An 18529-nucleotide genomic window follows, 5' to 3' on the forward strand; every position below is an offset into this window, starting at 1 on the left:
CAAAAATCGACTAACTGTGAATGAACATTACACAGGAAGAAATTATAAAACAATAAAAAGAATCAGGTCACTTTAGTAACAGTTCAGACAATTATTCGCCTATAGGTTATATCAGGATTTCCTCAAACTAGACCTTACTTTCACTCCTGGAATCTTTAAGGGTGTCCTCAACAAGTATTATGGGAACTTGGAGTTGGGAGTGAAGAAACAACATTCCACTGGCAGAGTGCTGCGCTAACAAAAAACATCTACATTGCACTGAGTTTTAGAACACACCTATTTTTCCAGTTTTTATTGAAATTTAAGCAGTTCAAGTCCAGCGAATGACTTTGCATGGTACAAAGGTAACACCTTGGCTTCCTTTGCTATTTCTTTAAAGGAAAGACCTACACTTTAATGATTTTAATAGTCTGTCTATTTTCTTTTATTATTCACCTTTTATTACCATTATTGTAGCAATATACAGTGCAGTATTAATATTAATAATAATAATAATATTACAGAGGGTGTAGCAACACAGTTTGCTCTAACACTGCTTTTATACAAACAGAGGGCTTATAAGTAATCAACAAAAGTTGGGACACCTGTAGGAATTGTTTGCATCAACTTTCAAGTCTTATTTAACTCCCATTGTTTCAGAAATGCTGCAAATTGTTAACCCATTACTTGTGACCTGAAAAAGGCCTTTTTGTATAATCTTGAAAATTACATTATGTTTGAAATTTTGGTAAGCAGAATAATTTTTAACCTCTTACCTTTGTACCATTTCAGGTTATTTATTGGCTTTGAACTGTTTAATTTTTAATACAAACTGGAAAAATGGGGGTTGTTCTAAACCTTCTGAAATGTTGTGTATTTCAAAAAAAATGTTAGTTTACAGAATTGGAGCACTTCAAAGAGTAAGCTGATCTGTTGCATCCTTCTCCTCATAGAGCCAGGGTATAATTCTCCTTCTTTCTTCCTTCAGTTTCGATGTGTTGTTGAAGAAAATGTAACAAACAGACTAAATCATAACAATGCATAGTTTGATCCTGACTCGCAGTGGATACACTACATTGCCTTCTAGTGGCCTGAGGGAATAACAACAGCATTAATGAAAATTGTGTTACTAATTCTTATTTGATCGAAACACAATAAGCATATTACTGTTTAGTTATGATTGTCTTTTCTAGATAGATAGATAGATAGATAGATAGATAGATAGATAGATAGATAGATAGATAGATAGATAGATAGATAGATAGATAGATAAATAGATAGATAGATAGATAGATAGATATCCAAGAGGTAAAATTGGCTTTTTATAGAAACTTTAAATAAATAAATACATAAATATATTGTAATGGCGACTCATTCTCCCAAATGGGCAGCTACACCACCAAGACCTATGGCCTGGCAAGATGAGGATGTTAGACCCGACAAGCCGTACTTCTTCCAAATAAACAACAATCAAAAATAAGCCAGAAAACAAACAGTATGTAAAATAATAAAGTGAGCATGTATTGATAAAAAAAATGAAAAAACTCCAAATAAACTATATATATATATATATATATATATATATATATATATATATATATATATATATATATTTATATATATACAGTATATATCCCCAATCAATCCCGACATACCATATAACCCCAAAAGTGTCCGACAGAAAGTAATAACAAAAAGAAAAAGTGCAGCACAAAGTTAATATATAACATAAACCCTCACTTGAACCTACACTGAACACAATCTCAATAAGACACACAGAAAGTACGAAACGCACGTAAAAGTCCAGAAGATTTAACAGAAAATGGATAATGTTTGTGAACCTATGGAAAGTATACAGATGTAAATGATGGCCTGCTCTTCTCCCCAAACAACAGGAAACAGTCTCACTGTGTTTATCCTCAGAACATGGCATGATCCAGAAGCCTGGAGTTTTGCTGTGCAAAGCTGTTGTTGTCGGGTGTTGAAAGTGGCAGGTAGACAAAGGTGTGAATGATCTGAAGTGGTGCTTTCTCCCGTTTCTGTAGCAGAATGGCAGTCTAGTAGAACAAGATGATTTTTTTTGGTTTTTTTTTCTGTCCTTCTGTTTAAATAGCAAATGATGGCATTGACAGAACCAATTATTGTGCAGGGCCATGGTTCCACAGAGTTATCCTTCCCTCCCATTGTTTCCAGGGGAGCATGTTTACATAGACACACACACACACCATGTAAACAGGACAAGGCTATGAAAGACGGGACTCAGCACAAAATACATGTACAAAGACATTAATCATGTGGCACAATTTAGATAAAAAAAAAAATTAAAAAGTCACAATCCCAGTGAGACATTATGTAGACATATTGCTGTTGGCATAAAGGAGCCCCAGTAGGGTTTTTTGACACACTTCTGCTCAATAATTCATTGGCTGAAAGTTCTCAGTGTTACTGTGTCAGAGAAAATATGTACAACATTGTTCATAATGGCACTCAGTTTTGTTTTAATCCTCTCCTTTGTTACAACCTCCAGCAGGTCCAGAGTATGTCCCATAACTGAGCCTGCCCTTTTAATTTGCTTGTTGATTTGATGGATCTCTCTTAACTTGATGTTACCAGCCCAGCGCACCACAGCATAGAAAATCACGCTGACCATCACAGAGTTATAGAAGATGTGAAGGATGTCAGTGCTCACATTTAACGAATGCAGTCTCAATTGATTAGAATAAACAGTGGACATCTTTTGGTACATCATCTAATGTTAGCACTGGTTATCATTTGAATGTTCTATATATGAATTTGTGTTTAGTGTTCCTTGGGCTACACAAACTCATTCCCACAAGTGGTCAGTTTTATTATAGTATTAACAGTCTGTATTTACAAAGCTTGAAAAAAAACACAAGTTGACTGTTGCGTAGTTCTCAAATGACTGTTTTGAACAAGACCTCCTGTCATGCTGTGCATCCCCTCCTTTTCTTTTAAGAACCATAACATTTTATCTTTTTGTTCATTAAAATTCAATCAAATTTACTTTACAAGCTTTGGCCCATCAGGATACAAGTGATTTCAAATGATAGAAAAAAAAAACTTCCTGAAATATTCAACAATAAGACAAATATTTGCACAGCAAGGACAGACCTGTTTTGAAAGTGAACATGAAAACTGCAAGCATTTCCTTCCTCTAACACAGTGAAATCCCAAAGCCTTGACTTTAAAACAGTGCTAGGATTGGTGGTTTCCTGTATGTGGGAATGTAGCTGCAATGAACTCAAAGAAATCAATAAATTCTAAGCACCTTTTTGCCCATGGTTGAGGGTAAATGCTACAGTGCTGTATGTCATGGCGTGGTGTGCTGGAGAATGTGGTCTGGTGACTGTAGCGTCAGGTCTTTTCTTAAGCCATATGGCTTCTAAATGTGGTCCCTACCTCTAGATCCCAGGGTTCTCCAGCTGATAATAGTGTATCTGTATATTAGAATGTCTCCTTATATTAAGATGAATATCTGACATGATCAGTCACCTTGGCTGAAGGCACCAGCCATGTAAATATTACATTTGCTGCTGCCTGTTTTGTAACAGGAGGCAGCCAGCAGTGCAGCAGGCTGGCACCTTTCCAAGGCCTGCTCCCATCTTGAGCCTGATGCCAGTGAGATTAGCTCCCTATCCTGCAGCCGTGAGATTCAATTAGAATGTATGAATGGATGAAAACCTCCATTAGGTCATTGTACCCTTTCATTTACAAAGGTTTTACTGGTAGACTCCAATCTCACAACCTTCTTTCTTCATACTTTCATTCTGTCCCTCTTAGAATTCACATTATTTACTCCCTAATACCTGAATCATGAAAAAAAATCAACTTTTAAATTAAAGTATTTCCTTCCCATCAGGAATTTGAAGATATTTATTCAGTCTTTAAAACGGAAACTTGCACTGTTCACCTTGGTGCTCTGTCTTGCTGAATTTAGTCATGTCTCTTTGATTTATTTGTGTGCCTCCTGTCAGTGTCAACGGTTCTGTTGGAAAAAAGTGACACTAGTGGCAATTCTGGTGCAAAAATAAAATTAGAAAAAATAAAAATAAAACACATTTCAAAATGAATCAATTTTCTATTTTTGGGTACTGCCTCTCCCTCCTTACTGTTTAATATACAAAATTGACATCATAGTTAAAAAATGACGGCATTTCACTTAAACTTAACCAAATATCTTTATATATAATCTTCATTTGGATCTTGATCTTTGTTTGTCCGCGAATTCACTGCCTTGTGTGGTGTTCCTGTTGTGTTCAGTAGAGGGCAGTAGTGATGGAGGAGGAGAGGAAGTGAGGGGGAGGATCGTTGGATGAGGTTGGAGTGTGGTGATTAAAGAGGATTGAACTAAAGGAGGCTACGTGCTGTTTGTACTGGCTGAATACACAACACCTTGGTTGTTACTTTTGTTTACAAACACTGTCGATAGCACTCTTTGTGTTTAGATCTGGCGTCGTCACCTGCTTCGTTGTCGAGACTGTGTTTTTTTGTGTTTCTATCGACCGTTGTTGGCAGCACTTCGTTCGTCCAAATCGAATGTTCACCCACTTCTTGGAGTTGGCAGTCAGAGTATATAAGTCGGGTACACTTCTGTGATTTTCCATCAGTCGGCGTTTGGAGTTCAAGAAATGAGCATTGGTTCTTCCTTACTCTTTGGACTGCCACAAAGCAACCTGCGAGATTGGAGAAAGGTTGAGAAGAGATCGTGAGAGGAAACGACAGTGTCATGAAAACGAGACGGACTGTGAACGGAGAGAAGCAGAAATGCTCCTCCACCACCACATAATTACTATTCGGACAGTGATCCCGAGTAGGCCGTTCCTATCAAATCAATGTCCAAGGGATTTGTTTTGTAATTTTGTTTCCCTTATAAAAAATCATAATGCTGTGCGACGAAGGGCCCAGTTCACGACTGGCAGCCGACAACTTTAACACGCGCAACGTAGTTGGTCGCACATGGCTAGTAAATAAATAAAGAGTAATTAGACCCAATGTTTAATTCCTACATTGTTGGCTTTTGGGGCAGAGCAGGGACTTTAGGCAGTGCCAGAATGTCCAGCATTAGTAAAAAAAAAATCTTCTATATTAAAATATTTTGATATTTTCTTGCTAGTTTTCGATTTTCCTAACAATATGACATAAAACAAGTGTAACAATCGCTCATTCAAAGGAAAAATGTGTCCATCCTAACATGTCATTTGAGCTTTTATTTTAACTGACCAGAGCGGGTCCTGGTGGCACTGGATGCAGGGCAGGAGCTAATCCTGGATGGGGTCCTCCAATTCCAAACCTACTCTGGCCAATTTGGAATCAGCAGTTCAACTAATGCATACATATTTGGGATCTCAGATGAAGAACTGAACAAAAACCAGCATGGGCACACAGGGAGAGCGTGCAGACCCTACACAGAGAGTGACCAGGATGCTGAATCTGTAAAGCAAAAGCTTGAATCACTGTGCTACCACATGTCCAACTTTAATTATTCGGATTCATTTTATAGTAAGAAAGCAAAATCATGTAGCAATTCATTAGCTACATTAAACATTTAAAATAACTCCAAATAATATAAAGCAGATTTTAGATGGCCTTACACTAAGTGCTACAGAATTATTTACTGTTACATTTTGCTGTTGTCATGAAGTATGGTTTCACCCTTTTCTGTAATAATGCATTTTATAGTATTGAATTGCTTTTCATGTTCTTTATTCCAAAAGTCCCTGTCTACACACCAGCACTGTCTGTAAGTTGCTCTCAATATTCAGCCTTGGCCGTAAGGCTGATAACTTACTTTGTTTTCCATGTTCCTTTACTAGAAAAGTTGTAGTTGCATGTTTTGATGCTTTGCTGGGTACCATCTTGATTGACTCTTCTCACTTCTTGCCTCACAGATTGCTGGTGCCTTGTGGTGGTACTATGTGTCCAAAGGTGTGGAGTATTTGGATACAGTGTTTTTCATCCTGAGGAAGAAATTTAATCAGGTCAGCTTCCTTCACGTCTATCACCACTGCACGATGTTCACCCTCTGGTGGATTGGAATCAAGTGGGTTGCCGGAGGACAATGTGAGTACAGTGCATGCAGATGACATGCGTAGGCAAGGGATTCTATTAGGGATAAAGGGCTCTTCTGGCTTAATAGGGTTATCCTGTGCAAGTGGGCTTTTAAACTTCAGATAAACTCAACAGGCAAGAGGCTTTTGGCAGCAGACACTGAAATAGAAAAACAAAAGGCTAAATCCTGCCCTGCTGCAATATCATGTAAATAAAGAATACGTAAAATGTTCTGTCGGTAGATAAATCAAGTTTTCTCTGCTGTTGTTATTAAACACAGTTTTTCAACTACTCTAGGTATAGTGTGGAAGACTTTGAGAGTCCTGTCATCACAGACTGAAGCAGAGCTGTGGTTCATTTTGGGCCTCTGCTGATATTTGAAAATTCCCCAAACATTCATTATCTAACCTTATCAGCAGTATTATCTTCTGTTGAAAGTATTTTGTTATTTACTGTGATACAAACATCCTAACAGGTTTTGTTTTTTTTTACCTTAAGTAGTAAAAGTTCCTCTGCCCTGAAAAGCTATTTTCAGTATCATGAAAGTGTGATGCAGAAGTAACAGGAAGCGGCTCTGTAACATTTCTGATATATGGCTGTTTAATTCCCAAGAAATAATCCATTTATACATAGCGAATTTGGCTTGTCTTTCCTTAACTACTTTCTCTGTTTTTAGGTTCTGCAGTACAGTCAGTTGAAATGACATTTAAGTTTTAGAAGTTTGTAAGATGTGTTGTTTTTATTGCTGGACAGTTATACACAAAACAAAGTGTGTGGTTAAGCATATTGTGGGAAAATAGACGTTCTTCATTGTAATAAAATACTGTAAGCCAAATACAGCCCCAGTAGTAAAGTCAATGAATGATGGAATCTTAATTTTGTAATTATTAACCATTTGACAATAAATAAAACATAATAAAATAAAAAAGTAAATTAATTAAGACTAATGAAAATCTATGCAAATGTTATTATGCTTTTGCTTAAAAGGTTACATGCTCATATGCAGAATGCTGTACATTTTAGCAAAATCAAAATGGATCCAAATATGCGTCAGTAAAACAAAATATTGCACATTAAAGATATATATATATAAGAATGGCTCCTGCAACAGATTAGTCAGCAAATTTATCTGGGGAAACATTCATTCATTGTTTGCAGGTCTTCTAGCCAAAATTGAGCACTGGAGAGAACATGGCCTCAAATGCCACATTACTGTAATTGTAAGTGCCTGGAACCGCATTCAGGCTTTGTTCATCATCGGTGCCCTTTGCGGCTGGAAAAGGATGCAGCCTCAGTGAGCTTGAAATGCTTTAGATGGGTTTGATGAGCAATGGGTAGGCTCAGAAAATATATGTTATATTGTCTTTGGTGTTCAACACCTGTTTTTGACACATACTGTATACATTATAAAAGATGTGTACGTATGTATATGGTTTTTGTAACTGATGGCAGGTTACTCCCAACAAGGGAAATCTAGCATGTAAAAAGATGTGTAGTCAACAAAATCGGCATTTCATGAGCTGGTTTCCAGTGTGAAGACTATACAAATAGTGTGCATCATTTTTGTGTTTGTATATAGTGTCCTCACAGGTGGCGCAGTGGTAGTGCTGCTGCTTTGCAGTAAGGAGACTGTGGAAGATTGTGGGTTCGCTTCCCGGTTCCTCCCTGTGTGGATAGCGCTTTGAGTACTGAGAAAATCGCTATATAAATGTAATGAATTATTATGTATATATATATCTCAGTATATATCAATGCATATATGCAGTATTCACTATGTACATATATATATATATATATATTTTGTGACAATGCTGCTATACCAGCGCTCAACCTGACACAGACATACGCAGGAAGCACACTGATAAAACAAATAAATGTTTTTATTTCTTTTCTTCGCCTGTGGCCAACGCCTTCCCCATTTCCCACAGGCACAACACAGTCCCACAAGCACAATAGCACACAGTACAAATAACTCCTCTACTTCTCTCTTTTCTCCTCCACTCCTCCTCGGCAAGCTTCGTCCACCTTCCATCTGACTCTGGCTCACCGAGTAGTCTCTGCTGGCTCCTTATATAAGTCACCCGGAAGTGCTCCAGGTGCTTGTTGCCCCACTTCCAGCTGCACATCCGGGTGTGGCAGAAGAACCGCCCACATGGGCTCAGGAACAGCTGCAGCACCCCCTAGCGTCCCGGGAGAGGTACTGTGCTGCCCACACTTGCTCTCCTGGTCCTCTCAGTGAAGAGGCGTCCCAGCCGGGCAAGGACACAGTGAAAGGTTTTGTTACAACTAAAGGCAATAACAAATAGAGTACAGTGTTGTATTTCAGCCAGTGGAGGTTCAAACTCCTGTTTAATGTTGTTTTTGTTCATTTTTGAGTCTTTTGTTTATGTTAATATTGTCGACTGTTTACTTTCTACGTGTTTATGTATCTTGTGTTATGTACCATGTGTTTTGTGGATGGTTCCCCAAGAGGCGGGTTCACCTGCCCATCACTGCAAGGGACTGCCCACAGCCTATAAAGGTGGGGGGCAACCCACAGTCTCTGTTGGCTCTTTCAAATGCGCTTGGGAGTAGGTGAATGTTTCATTGCGATTTACTGGATTTTTGACCCTTGTGCCCTGTTTTTTGACTATTTATTTGGATTTGTGAACTTGTTTGCCTTGGATAGTTTTTGCCTTTTCAGGGAACTCCTGTTTGCCTTTTGCTCTCCACAGAAGTTACTTTTTGTTCAGTGCATTTTTAAAGAATAAGTATTTTATTTTAAAACTAGCTGTTCCTCGCGGCTCCGCCCACATAGTAGTGAAACAGGAAAAACTTTAAAAATCAATAAAAAATGTAATTTGTATTGAGAAGAATTTAAATCGATACTTTCCTATCCGAGGGCCTCTTGATATACAGTACAATGTTTTTGGTTTTGCTATCACGATGCACGCTCTTCAGACGTCTCATGTTCTCTGTGATAAGCATTCCTCTCTCAATTAGCCCTGAGGCGCGATGCATGCTCTTCAGTTGACTCGCACTCTCGCTGAGATGTGTGCCATTGTTGATCCACTCTGAGGCGAGCAGCTCGCTCTTGTGAGTTTTCTGTTTGTGTAGATAAACGCTTACTTGTTGCATCAGCAGTGGAACATCCATCCATCCATCCATCCATTTTCCAACCCACTGAATCCGAACACAGGGTCACGGGGGGTCTGCTGGAGCCAATCCCAGCCAACACAGGGCACAAGGCAGGAACCAATCCTGGGCAGTGTGCCAACCCACCGCAGGACACACACAAACACACCCACACACCAAGCACACACTAGGGCCAATTTAGAATCGCCAATCCACCTAACCTGCATGTCTTTGGACTGTGGGAGGAAACCGGAGCGCCCGGAGGAAACCCACGCAGACACGGGGAGAACATGCAAACTCCACGCAGGGAGGACTCGGGTCTCCCAACGGCGAGGCAGCAGCGCTACCCACTGTGCCACCGTGCCACTGCAGTGGAACATCGAATTGAAAAACTTTGACTTCAGGGCATATTATTTTTCTTTATAAGTGAATGGATATTAATGTAGCTGTGATCTCTTTGCCAAAAATGTAAAAAGTTGGCAAAGTATATCTGGCCAAGCAGAAGGTAGGTACACTCCAACGTCAAACGTTAGCACTGTATCTGATCGTGTTCAGCTCAGACAGAAGAGCGTCCCCCGCGTGGGCATGTGGCCGTGATATATCAGCCAATCAGCAGCTACCCTCTAAAACACACGTAGCTGTGATCTCTCTGATCTAAAAAATGTCAAACGTTACTCCTTAACAATCTGTAGATGATAATGTCTGTTGAGCTAAGTGGAGGCAAGGTACCCTCCAACGCATGGTGAGAGGTACAGCGACTCAAACGGAGGCTGGTGCGCGAGTGAGGAGGGTCCCATTTCCCCCTCGGATTTGCATGAATAAATCACTGCCGCAAGTGAACTATGATACTTGGCGCGATGAGAGAAGTCGCAAAATCAACCAGAATGTTCAAGCAAATTAAAAAAAAAACACAATCTAAATCCATTAAGTAGTTCTCTCATGAAAAACGGACAGGCATACAGATAGACGGACGTTGGATTTTATATATATATATATATATATATATATATATATATATTGTGAGATATGGCTGGCCATTCATCCCGGCCAACACCCCCAGGCCTCCAGATAGAGCCCTCCCTGCAGAATGGAGTTGCCTCGAATGCCAGCAGGGAATCATGGACAATGCAGTTTTAATACACAGCCCTGCTGGATACAATGGAGGCCGCCAGGAGTCGCTGCAGGGAGGCCCAGGGACTGTTATTTTCACTACACCCTGGATGTACGTCCCAGGCACATGGACAGAGGAAATGACGTACTTCCGGGATGAAAAAAGAAGAGTTTTTGATCTGACCCGGAAGTGCTAGGAAGTCACATGGACTGAGGATTCAGAAGCACTTCCGGGTCAAGGACTATAAAGGACTCTGGGAAACCCCAGCAAAGGGAGCCAAGTTGGGAGGAAGGGTGACTGAACTGCTAGGAGGTGTGGAGGAATTGTTATTATTAATTATTGATTATATATTGGAGTATTGTGGAGTGGAGGGTGCACACATTTATTATAATAAAGTCAATATCTGGACTTTTATCTCGGGTTACTGATGTGGTGTCCGAGGGTTCATGGGTGCGATAGCGCCCCCTATCTGTCTCTATATCTATATATCTATATCTATATCTATATCTATATATATATATATATAAAAGATCTTGAGTTTGCTGTTAATACTAGCCAGGGTTTGATTGTAATATGATTAAATACAATTAATTATTGGGAGTTTTTATGCTTGGGAACTCTCATGTATAGCATACTGGACAATGAAAGCAAAAACACAACAAATAAGGCACTAAAGCAAATAAAAAAAGCTTTCACACCTTCCCCTGCCTACACTTTCTACCTTTCTCCCTTCTTGCACGTTTCTCCTCTTGCCATGTGAACGCTCATCCATTCTATACCCAATGCTAACTTTGTCTGAGGAGGGATGGCCACTGGCCTCTTCTATTTCAAAGTCCCTGAAGTACTTCAGAGGTCACTTCCAGTCTCCTGTCGAACACTTCCAGGCCAGATATAGCACAAAAAAACTCTTGGTGTCATCTGCCCAGAGATCCCTTTGGTGGCCCCAGGAATCCATGCCATACTGCTGACCCATCTTTTAACTAAAGGGTCAGACAAAATTGCAGGGACCTCGGTAACAGCCTCCCGCTGCCAGCAGTTACAGGAGTGGGCGAGATGGAAAATCTTTTATTGTGGATTCCCCACTGTCCTTTTGTTATCCTTTCATTCCTTGAATACTTCAGAGCACTCTCTTGTCAATACCCCCCGACTGGCATCCCTTCCAGGGAAGGTTAAGATCGGCCCCCCATCAGGGGTGTATAATAATACAGGCTCTGACCCCAATTACCTTTACACTTTCTCTCTTGCTCGATATATATATGTGCAGTTTTGTAGATGGTCTGTTACACATCAATATCAGATTACTCACCACGGCTCTCATCAGGTATCACATATAATAGCCTGCTGTGTACAAAACCTCCAAGTGTCCATTTTTTCATACTGCCAGAAGGTGCTTCTTCAGACTGGTGTTGTTTACAGCATCTCTTGTTAAAGAATACATTTTCACCATAAATATTTGATGCTCAATGTTGTTTTCATTTTATAATTTTTAAATGCTTTTATGCTTTCCCATATTCCATTTGCCCACAATTTAAAATTACAAATCAAACCATTCAGGCGTGATTAACGTGCACATTGCAGACTCTCATATCAGTTTATTTGTATTCTTTTCAGTCACAGCATGTTGAAATGACAACACTTTTTCTTCATGGTCCCCCCATTTCAGGGCACCATTATGTTAGGGTAGGTCAATTAGAGCAGTCATATTTAGTACTTTGCCCCAAACATTATGGAGGGCACTGTGGTTTAATGTATTGAGTCAGATGTTTTTTCAGTAGTTTATTTCAATTGCCCGCCAGTGTATTTTTCAATAGTTATTACCATACTATAATTACAATGTATTCTGTTTAGATAAAGATTGAAACTAAGCCTCCACTGCTTTACAGTGGCAGTTGACATTGTGTACTAAAAATGGAGTTAAGTGTGTATTCTCATGCTAGTGTTCATGAAGCTTTGCTGCTGCAGGTTTCTAAGTCCAAGTGAAAAATAATAGCATACTGTATTTAGAAATATGTAAACAGTTGTAATTTCCACTTGTAATTTATACATTGACTAGCGGCAAAAATATTAAATAAGCACAGGTCAATGTAATTGTATTATGTGTCAGGGACTAAAAGGAAATCTTGTCTGTCTGGTTTATTTTCCTTCATTCCAGTTGCGCAGTTACGATATCACCAGGTGTCGCTGGGGGTGTCTTACGTATCTGCGGTAGGACAACATGTGACATTCAGGGGTTCAGTTGTTTGACTTTGGCAGCCAGCTGATGGAAAATAACACTCTAGCGAAACATATTTCTTATATGTTACTTACGCCATGTACAGTAGTTTATAGTGATGGCTGAGAAAATTTTTATTTGTTCATGCAGAATGAGAGAAAAAAATTTATTACATAGTGCAACATAATGACAACTTGTGCTGTATGACAGTAAACAATGTAGAAAAATTAATATTTAAGAAATAATGTAAGGTTTTCAACATTTGTTTGTCTAGTAATTCAGCTTGTTTTGCCCCTTTGTTTGGTTGTTGATCTTTCATCTTACAATTTCTGATTGCTTTTACAGTCTTAAGAATTAGCTCACCGCAAAGAGAAGTGCATATTGTCTAATAAAATACAAGTCCAGCAGGTTTCTTCACCTAAACTGGGCCTGAACCTCCCCTGGTAGCATCAGGAGCAGTGAAGGAGCCACCAGTATGAGACATGTGTTCATCAGACACACACACAGAGAGAGTCAGTTAAGCAAATTAACCTCACATGCTCATCTTGGAAAATGTAGCATATGAAGAAAACACAAGCAGACATGATGATGCCTACCTAAGGTAAAGTCATCCCTGATGGAGGATCACAGGAATCGTCGGGTAGAGGGGTCCTTTCATCGGATTGGCTGGCCAAGCGCTGTTTCAGCTGTGGAATGGCAGCTTGACGACTGAGGTCTCCAGGACTCTAAACATATCCAAATCATGTTATGTAATATCATCTACTGTTTAAATTCTGCTCTGTACTTTTTGTAATATTTTTATTTTACTGTTATACTGTATTGAGGATTACTTCTATTCTGTATATTGTATTGACCCCCTTCTTTTTGACACCCACTGCATGCCCAACCTACCTGGAAAGGGGTCTCTCTTTGAACTGCCTTTCCCAGGGTTTCTTCCATTTTCTTTCCCTACAAGGGAGTTTTTCCTTGTCTTCTTAGAGAGTCAAGGCTGGGGGGCTGTCAAAAGGCAGGGCCTCTTAAAGCCCATTGCACCACTTCTTGTGTGACTTTGGAATATACAAAAATAAATTGTATTGTGTTGTACTGTATTGTATGTAAAAGCCATTCAAGCCTGGGAAGTGAACCTGTGCGGACAGCTAGCTGAACAAGTTTAGTTTAGTGTCTGTTTACTGTGTTGATATACAGTACAAGAAGTTGTCATCCTTGTGTGTGTCACAAGTATATTTTGTGCACATTTACAGACTGTAGTGCATTTATGACAACACTTTAAGTAGAGTATAACAGAGGATTGTCAAGAGTTCTCAGATTTTTGACACTTGTTTAAATGAAACAAGAGAGCATGAACATGGAATCGATTTCAAATAAGTACTCTGATATTTCATTTTATACTTAATTCACACTCTGCTTGTACATCTTAATGCAATGTAGCAGGGCCTCAGTTGAGTAATGTGTTTCTGGCATCTGTTTATTATCAAAAATGTGTATTAATGTGGTCATTTGTGTAATTACTACATTCGAATGCAGAGTGGTGCAGTGCTGAGCCAGCTGTCAAGTCCTGACAATTGTAATTTGCAATGAAATTCAGGCAAGCGTGTTTATGCTGACTGCAGCTTTTCACTGGAGTTGGAATCAAAAAAACAAACTAGCAAGCAAGGGGTCAAACGCACAAAGACGAATGATTAGGCAAACTAGCTCAGGACGTGAAACAAGAATCATAGTCAAGAAACGGGCAGGGAAATCAAAAATCAAATAAACTGAAAAACAAATACTGTATGTAACCAGAGCCAAATTGTTAAATGTTATTCATAGTGAAAAAGCAGAGCATGAATTTCAAAACCAGAGATGAAAAAACAAAAACACAGGTGTTTGTAAAAATCCAATTGTGAACAAAAGGGAAGTGTAAGACGCTGACCTTTCATAGCTGTGACACCAATGATGTCACGAGTTGCACATTTCCGCTTGACCCTGCATGGAAAATGGCACAGCAGCCAATCAACAAAATGGTGGCGATTAAATGAAAAGCAAAGTGGGGTCATGGGAGAGACGTTCAGAATTTTTAACATCATGAAAAAACAAAAACAAATGTGGCAACAATGTTCTCTGACTTTCAAAATCCCGAAATAGGGGCCTTGATAATTTGTAAATGTATTAATTTTTAAGATGTATAGATTTTTTAATAAATTTTAAACTTATTGAATCATTGTTATAACAGTAATGGAAAGGGTTCCGAACGCTCCTAATATATTACACCAAAGGTTTTTGTGTATGCTATTCTGAAGTTAGACTGCACACTCCATTATTTCCCACGAGTAAATTTCCATGTAGTAAATTGTAGCAGCATTATTACCTTAAGAGATGACATACTGCATATGCTGTCCTGTGCTTAAACAGCACATTCCCACGGTGAATTCAAAAGACACTTTGCTTTCTGTACAGTAATGGCGAGGAACACTCCACATCTTTTATGCAAGAATAAACTAAGAGTGTGTCCCATCCTCAAAGTCATGACAGCCCTGCTGCATACCTTGATAATCTGAGCCTGGGAGGAGTTTACATGTTCTGACGATGTCTGCAATCCTGTGTTGGCTTCATTGTGATTGAATGAGAGAGTTAGTGTCAGCGTGCCCAGTGATGGTCTGCGGCCTCTTCCATGCTTTGTTCCTACATTGCACAATATGCTGGCAGGATAAGGCTGTGTTGTAAAGATACAACAGGTTGTAGCCACAACTCAAATCAAGAGGTTTAACATTAAGTTGGAGAAAAAAAATTAAACAGGCAACTTCATCACAGAGAATTATTCAGTCATCTAGTAAGAATTTAGTGAGCCAAGCACCAGAAGCACTTCACTTTATGTGTCTCTGTTTTTCCCTTTTCAGCCTTCTTTGGAGCCCACATGAATGCTCTCATTCATGTCATCATGTACTTGTACTATGGCCTGGCAGCATTTGGCCCACAAATCCAAAAGTACTTGTGGTGGAAGAAATATCTGACCATCATTCAAATGGTAGGTGGTGTCCTTCTGCTTTTATTACAGTTACCTATTAATGCTCACTGTTTTCTAGATAGATAGATAGATAGATAGATAGATACAGTGGTGTGAAAAACTATTTGCCCCCTTCCTGATTTCTTATTCTTTTGCATGTTTGTCACACAAAATGTTTCTGATCATCAAACACATTTAACCATTAGTCAAATATAACACAAGTAAACACAAAATGCAGTTTGTAAATGGTGGTTTTTATTATTTAGGGAGAAAAAAAATCCAAACCTACATGGCCCTGTGTGAAAAAGTAATTGCCCCCTGAACCTAATAACTGGTTGGGCCAACCTTAGCAGCAATAACTGCAATCAAGCATTTGCGATAACTTGCAATGAGTCTTTTACAGCGCTCTGGAGGAATTTTGGCCCACTCATCTTTGCAAAATTGTTGTAATTCAGCTTTATTTGAGGGTTTTCTAGCATGAACCGCCTTTTTAAGGTCATGCCATAGCATCTCAATTGGATTCAGGTCAGGACTTTGACTAGGCCACTCCAAAGTCTTCATTTTGTTTTTCTTCAGCCATTCAGAGGTGGATTTGCTGGTGTGTTTTGGGTCATTGTCCTGTTGCAGCACCCAAGATCGCTTCAGCTTGAGTTGACGAACAGATGGCCGGACATTCTCCTTCAGGATTTTTTGGTAGACAGTAGAATTCATGGTTCCATCTATCACAGCAAGCCTTCCAGGTCCTGAAGCAGCAAAACAACCCCAGACCATCACACTACCACCACCATATTTTACTGTTGGTATGATGTTCTTTTTCTGAAATGCTGTGTTCCTTTTACGCCAGATGTAACGGGACATTTGCCTTCCAAAAAGTTCAACTTTTGACTCATCAGTCCACAAGGTATTTTCCCAAAAGTCTTGGCAATCATTGAGATGTTTCTTAGCAAAATTGAGACGAGCCCTAATGTTCTTTTTGCTTAACAGTGGTTTGCGTCTTGGAAATCTGCCATGCAGGCCGTTTTTGCCCAGTCTCTTTCTTCTGGTGGAGTCGTGAACACTGACCTTAATTGAGGCAAGTGAGGCCTGCAGTTCTTTAGACGTTGTCCTGGGGTCTTTTGTGACCTCTCGGATGAGTCGTCTCTGCGCTCTTGGGGTAATTTTGGTCGGCCGGCCACTCCTGGGAAGGTTCACCACTGTTCCATATTTTTGCCATTTGTGGATAATGGCTCTCACTGTGGTTCGCTGGAGTCCCAAAGCTTTAGAAATGGCTTTATAACCTTTACCAGACTGATAGATCTCAATTACTTCTGTTCTCATTTGTTCCTGAATTTCTTTGGATCTTGGCATGATGTCTAGCTTTTGAGGTGCTGTTGGTCTACTTCTCTGTGTCAGGCAGCTCCTGTTTAAGTGATTTCTTGATTGAAACAGGTGTGGCAGTAATCAGGCCTGGGGGTGGCTACGGAAATTGAACTCAGGTGTGATACACCACAGTTAGGTTATTTTTTAACAAGGGGGCAATTACTTTTTCACACAGGGCCATGTAGGTTTGGATTTTTTTTCTCCCTAAATAATAAAAACCATCATTTAAAAACTGCATTTTGTGTTTACTTATGTTATATTTGACTAATGGTTAAATGTGTTTGATGATCAGAAACATTTTGTGTGACAAACATGCAAAAGAATAAGAAATCAGGAAGGGGGCAAATAGTTTTTCACACCACTGTAGATAGATAGATAGATAGATAGATAGATAGATAGATAGATAGATAGATAGATAGATAGATAGATAGATAGATAGATAGATAGATAGATAGATAGATAACGCAAACATGAATATCAGCAGAGTTTCTTTGCAGTCTTTGTCAATTTTCGTAAAGTGTTTGACTCCGTTCATTGAGCTGCCCTGTGGGACATCCTGAGACTTTGTGTGATCCCCCCGAAGTTGCTGGATATCATGGCCGGCCTGTACACTGGTACTGTGAGTGCTGTGCAGAGTGCAGGCAGAACCTCTGCATTTTTCCCAGTTGATTCTAGGGTTCGTCAGGGGTGTGTTCTTGCTGCTATTCTGTTCAATGCTTGTATGGACTGGGTGTTGGGCAAGGTCGTAGGGTCCAGCGGCTGTGGGGCATCAGTTGATGAAGAAAGATTCACTGATCTTGACTTTGCTGATGATGCTGTGATCTTCGCGGAGTGAATGGAGGCTCTGATCGGGGCTCTCAGGAGACTGAGCGAGGAGTCTGAGTGTCTGGGCTCGCGAGTGTCCTGGATAAAAACCAAGATCCAGGCCTTTAAAGACCTCTTGGGCACAGCCATCAGCAGTGTGTATGTTTACAGAAAGAGTGTTGACCTTGTGGAGAGGTTTACTTACCTTGGCAGTGACATTCATGTCTCTGGTGACTCTACCTAGGAAATCATTAGACGGATTGGGAGAGCATGGGGGGTCATGAGGTCGCTGGACAGGGGTGTGTGGCGCTCCTGATATCTATGCAAAAGAACAAAGGTCCAAGTGTTTAGAGTCCTGGTGCTTCCTGTCTTGCTATATGGTTGCGAGACATGGATGCTGTTCAGTGACCTGAGATGAAGACTGGACTCCTTTGGTACTGTGTCTCTCCGGAGAATCCCTGGGTACCACTGGTTTGACTTGGTGTTGAATGAGTGGTTGCTCAGAGCCCCTCATGATGCACATTACCTGCATTGTGAGGGAGCATCAGTTACACCACTACAGTTATAGGGCGCAATTCCCCAAGGATGATCTGGCTCACAAGATTCTCATTGTAGAGGACCCGAGTGGCTGGAGCAGGCCAAAGGGACACCCATGTAACACCCGGCTGCAGCAAATAGATAGCTATTTCTGGAAGATGGGACTGGACCATGTGTCTGTCTGGGGGTTGCCAACTGAGATCCTGAGCTGTTTCATCATGTGGTGGGTGCGGCAATGTGTTGTACCAGTGCATGCTACCTAACCTGACCTATGTTGAGTAAATGGTAAGCTGGGAGGCTACAACACACTCAAGAACCTTGGACAGATAAGGTAAGTGAGAAGTAGGCCGAAGCAACAATG

At 40.1% G+C, this 18529-nt stretch overlaps 1 protein-coding gene across 1 annotated transcript in view; it reads left to right on the forward strand.

The window, feature by feature from the left end:
- The window catches only part of elovl4a (ELOVL fatty acid elongase 4a), a 65132-nt gene that overhangs the window by 40168 nt on the left and 6435 nt on the right, over window positions 1-18529 (forward strand). Inside the window, exons 5-6 of the mRNA XM_028797666.2 lie at window positions 5889-6060; window positions 15362-15489. Coding sequence (XP_028653499.1) covers window positions 5889-6060; window positions 15362-15489 — 300 coding nt within the window. The remainder of the gene's footprint in view (window positions 1-5888; window positions 6061-15361; window positions 15490-18529) is intronic.

Source organism: Erpetoichthys calabaricus, chromosome 3 (assembly GCF_900747795.2).
Source record: "Erpetoichthys calabaricus chromosome 3, fErpCal1.3, whole genome shotgun sequence".
Classification (NCBI taxonomy): domain Eukaryota; kingdom Metazoa; phylum Chordata; class Cladistia; order Polypteriformes; family Polypteridae; genus Erpetoichthys; species Erpetoichthys calabaricus.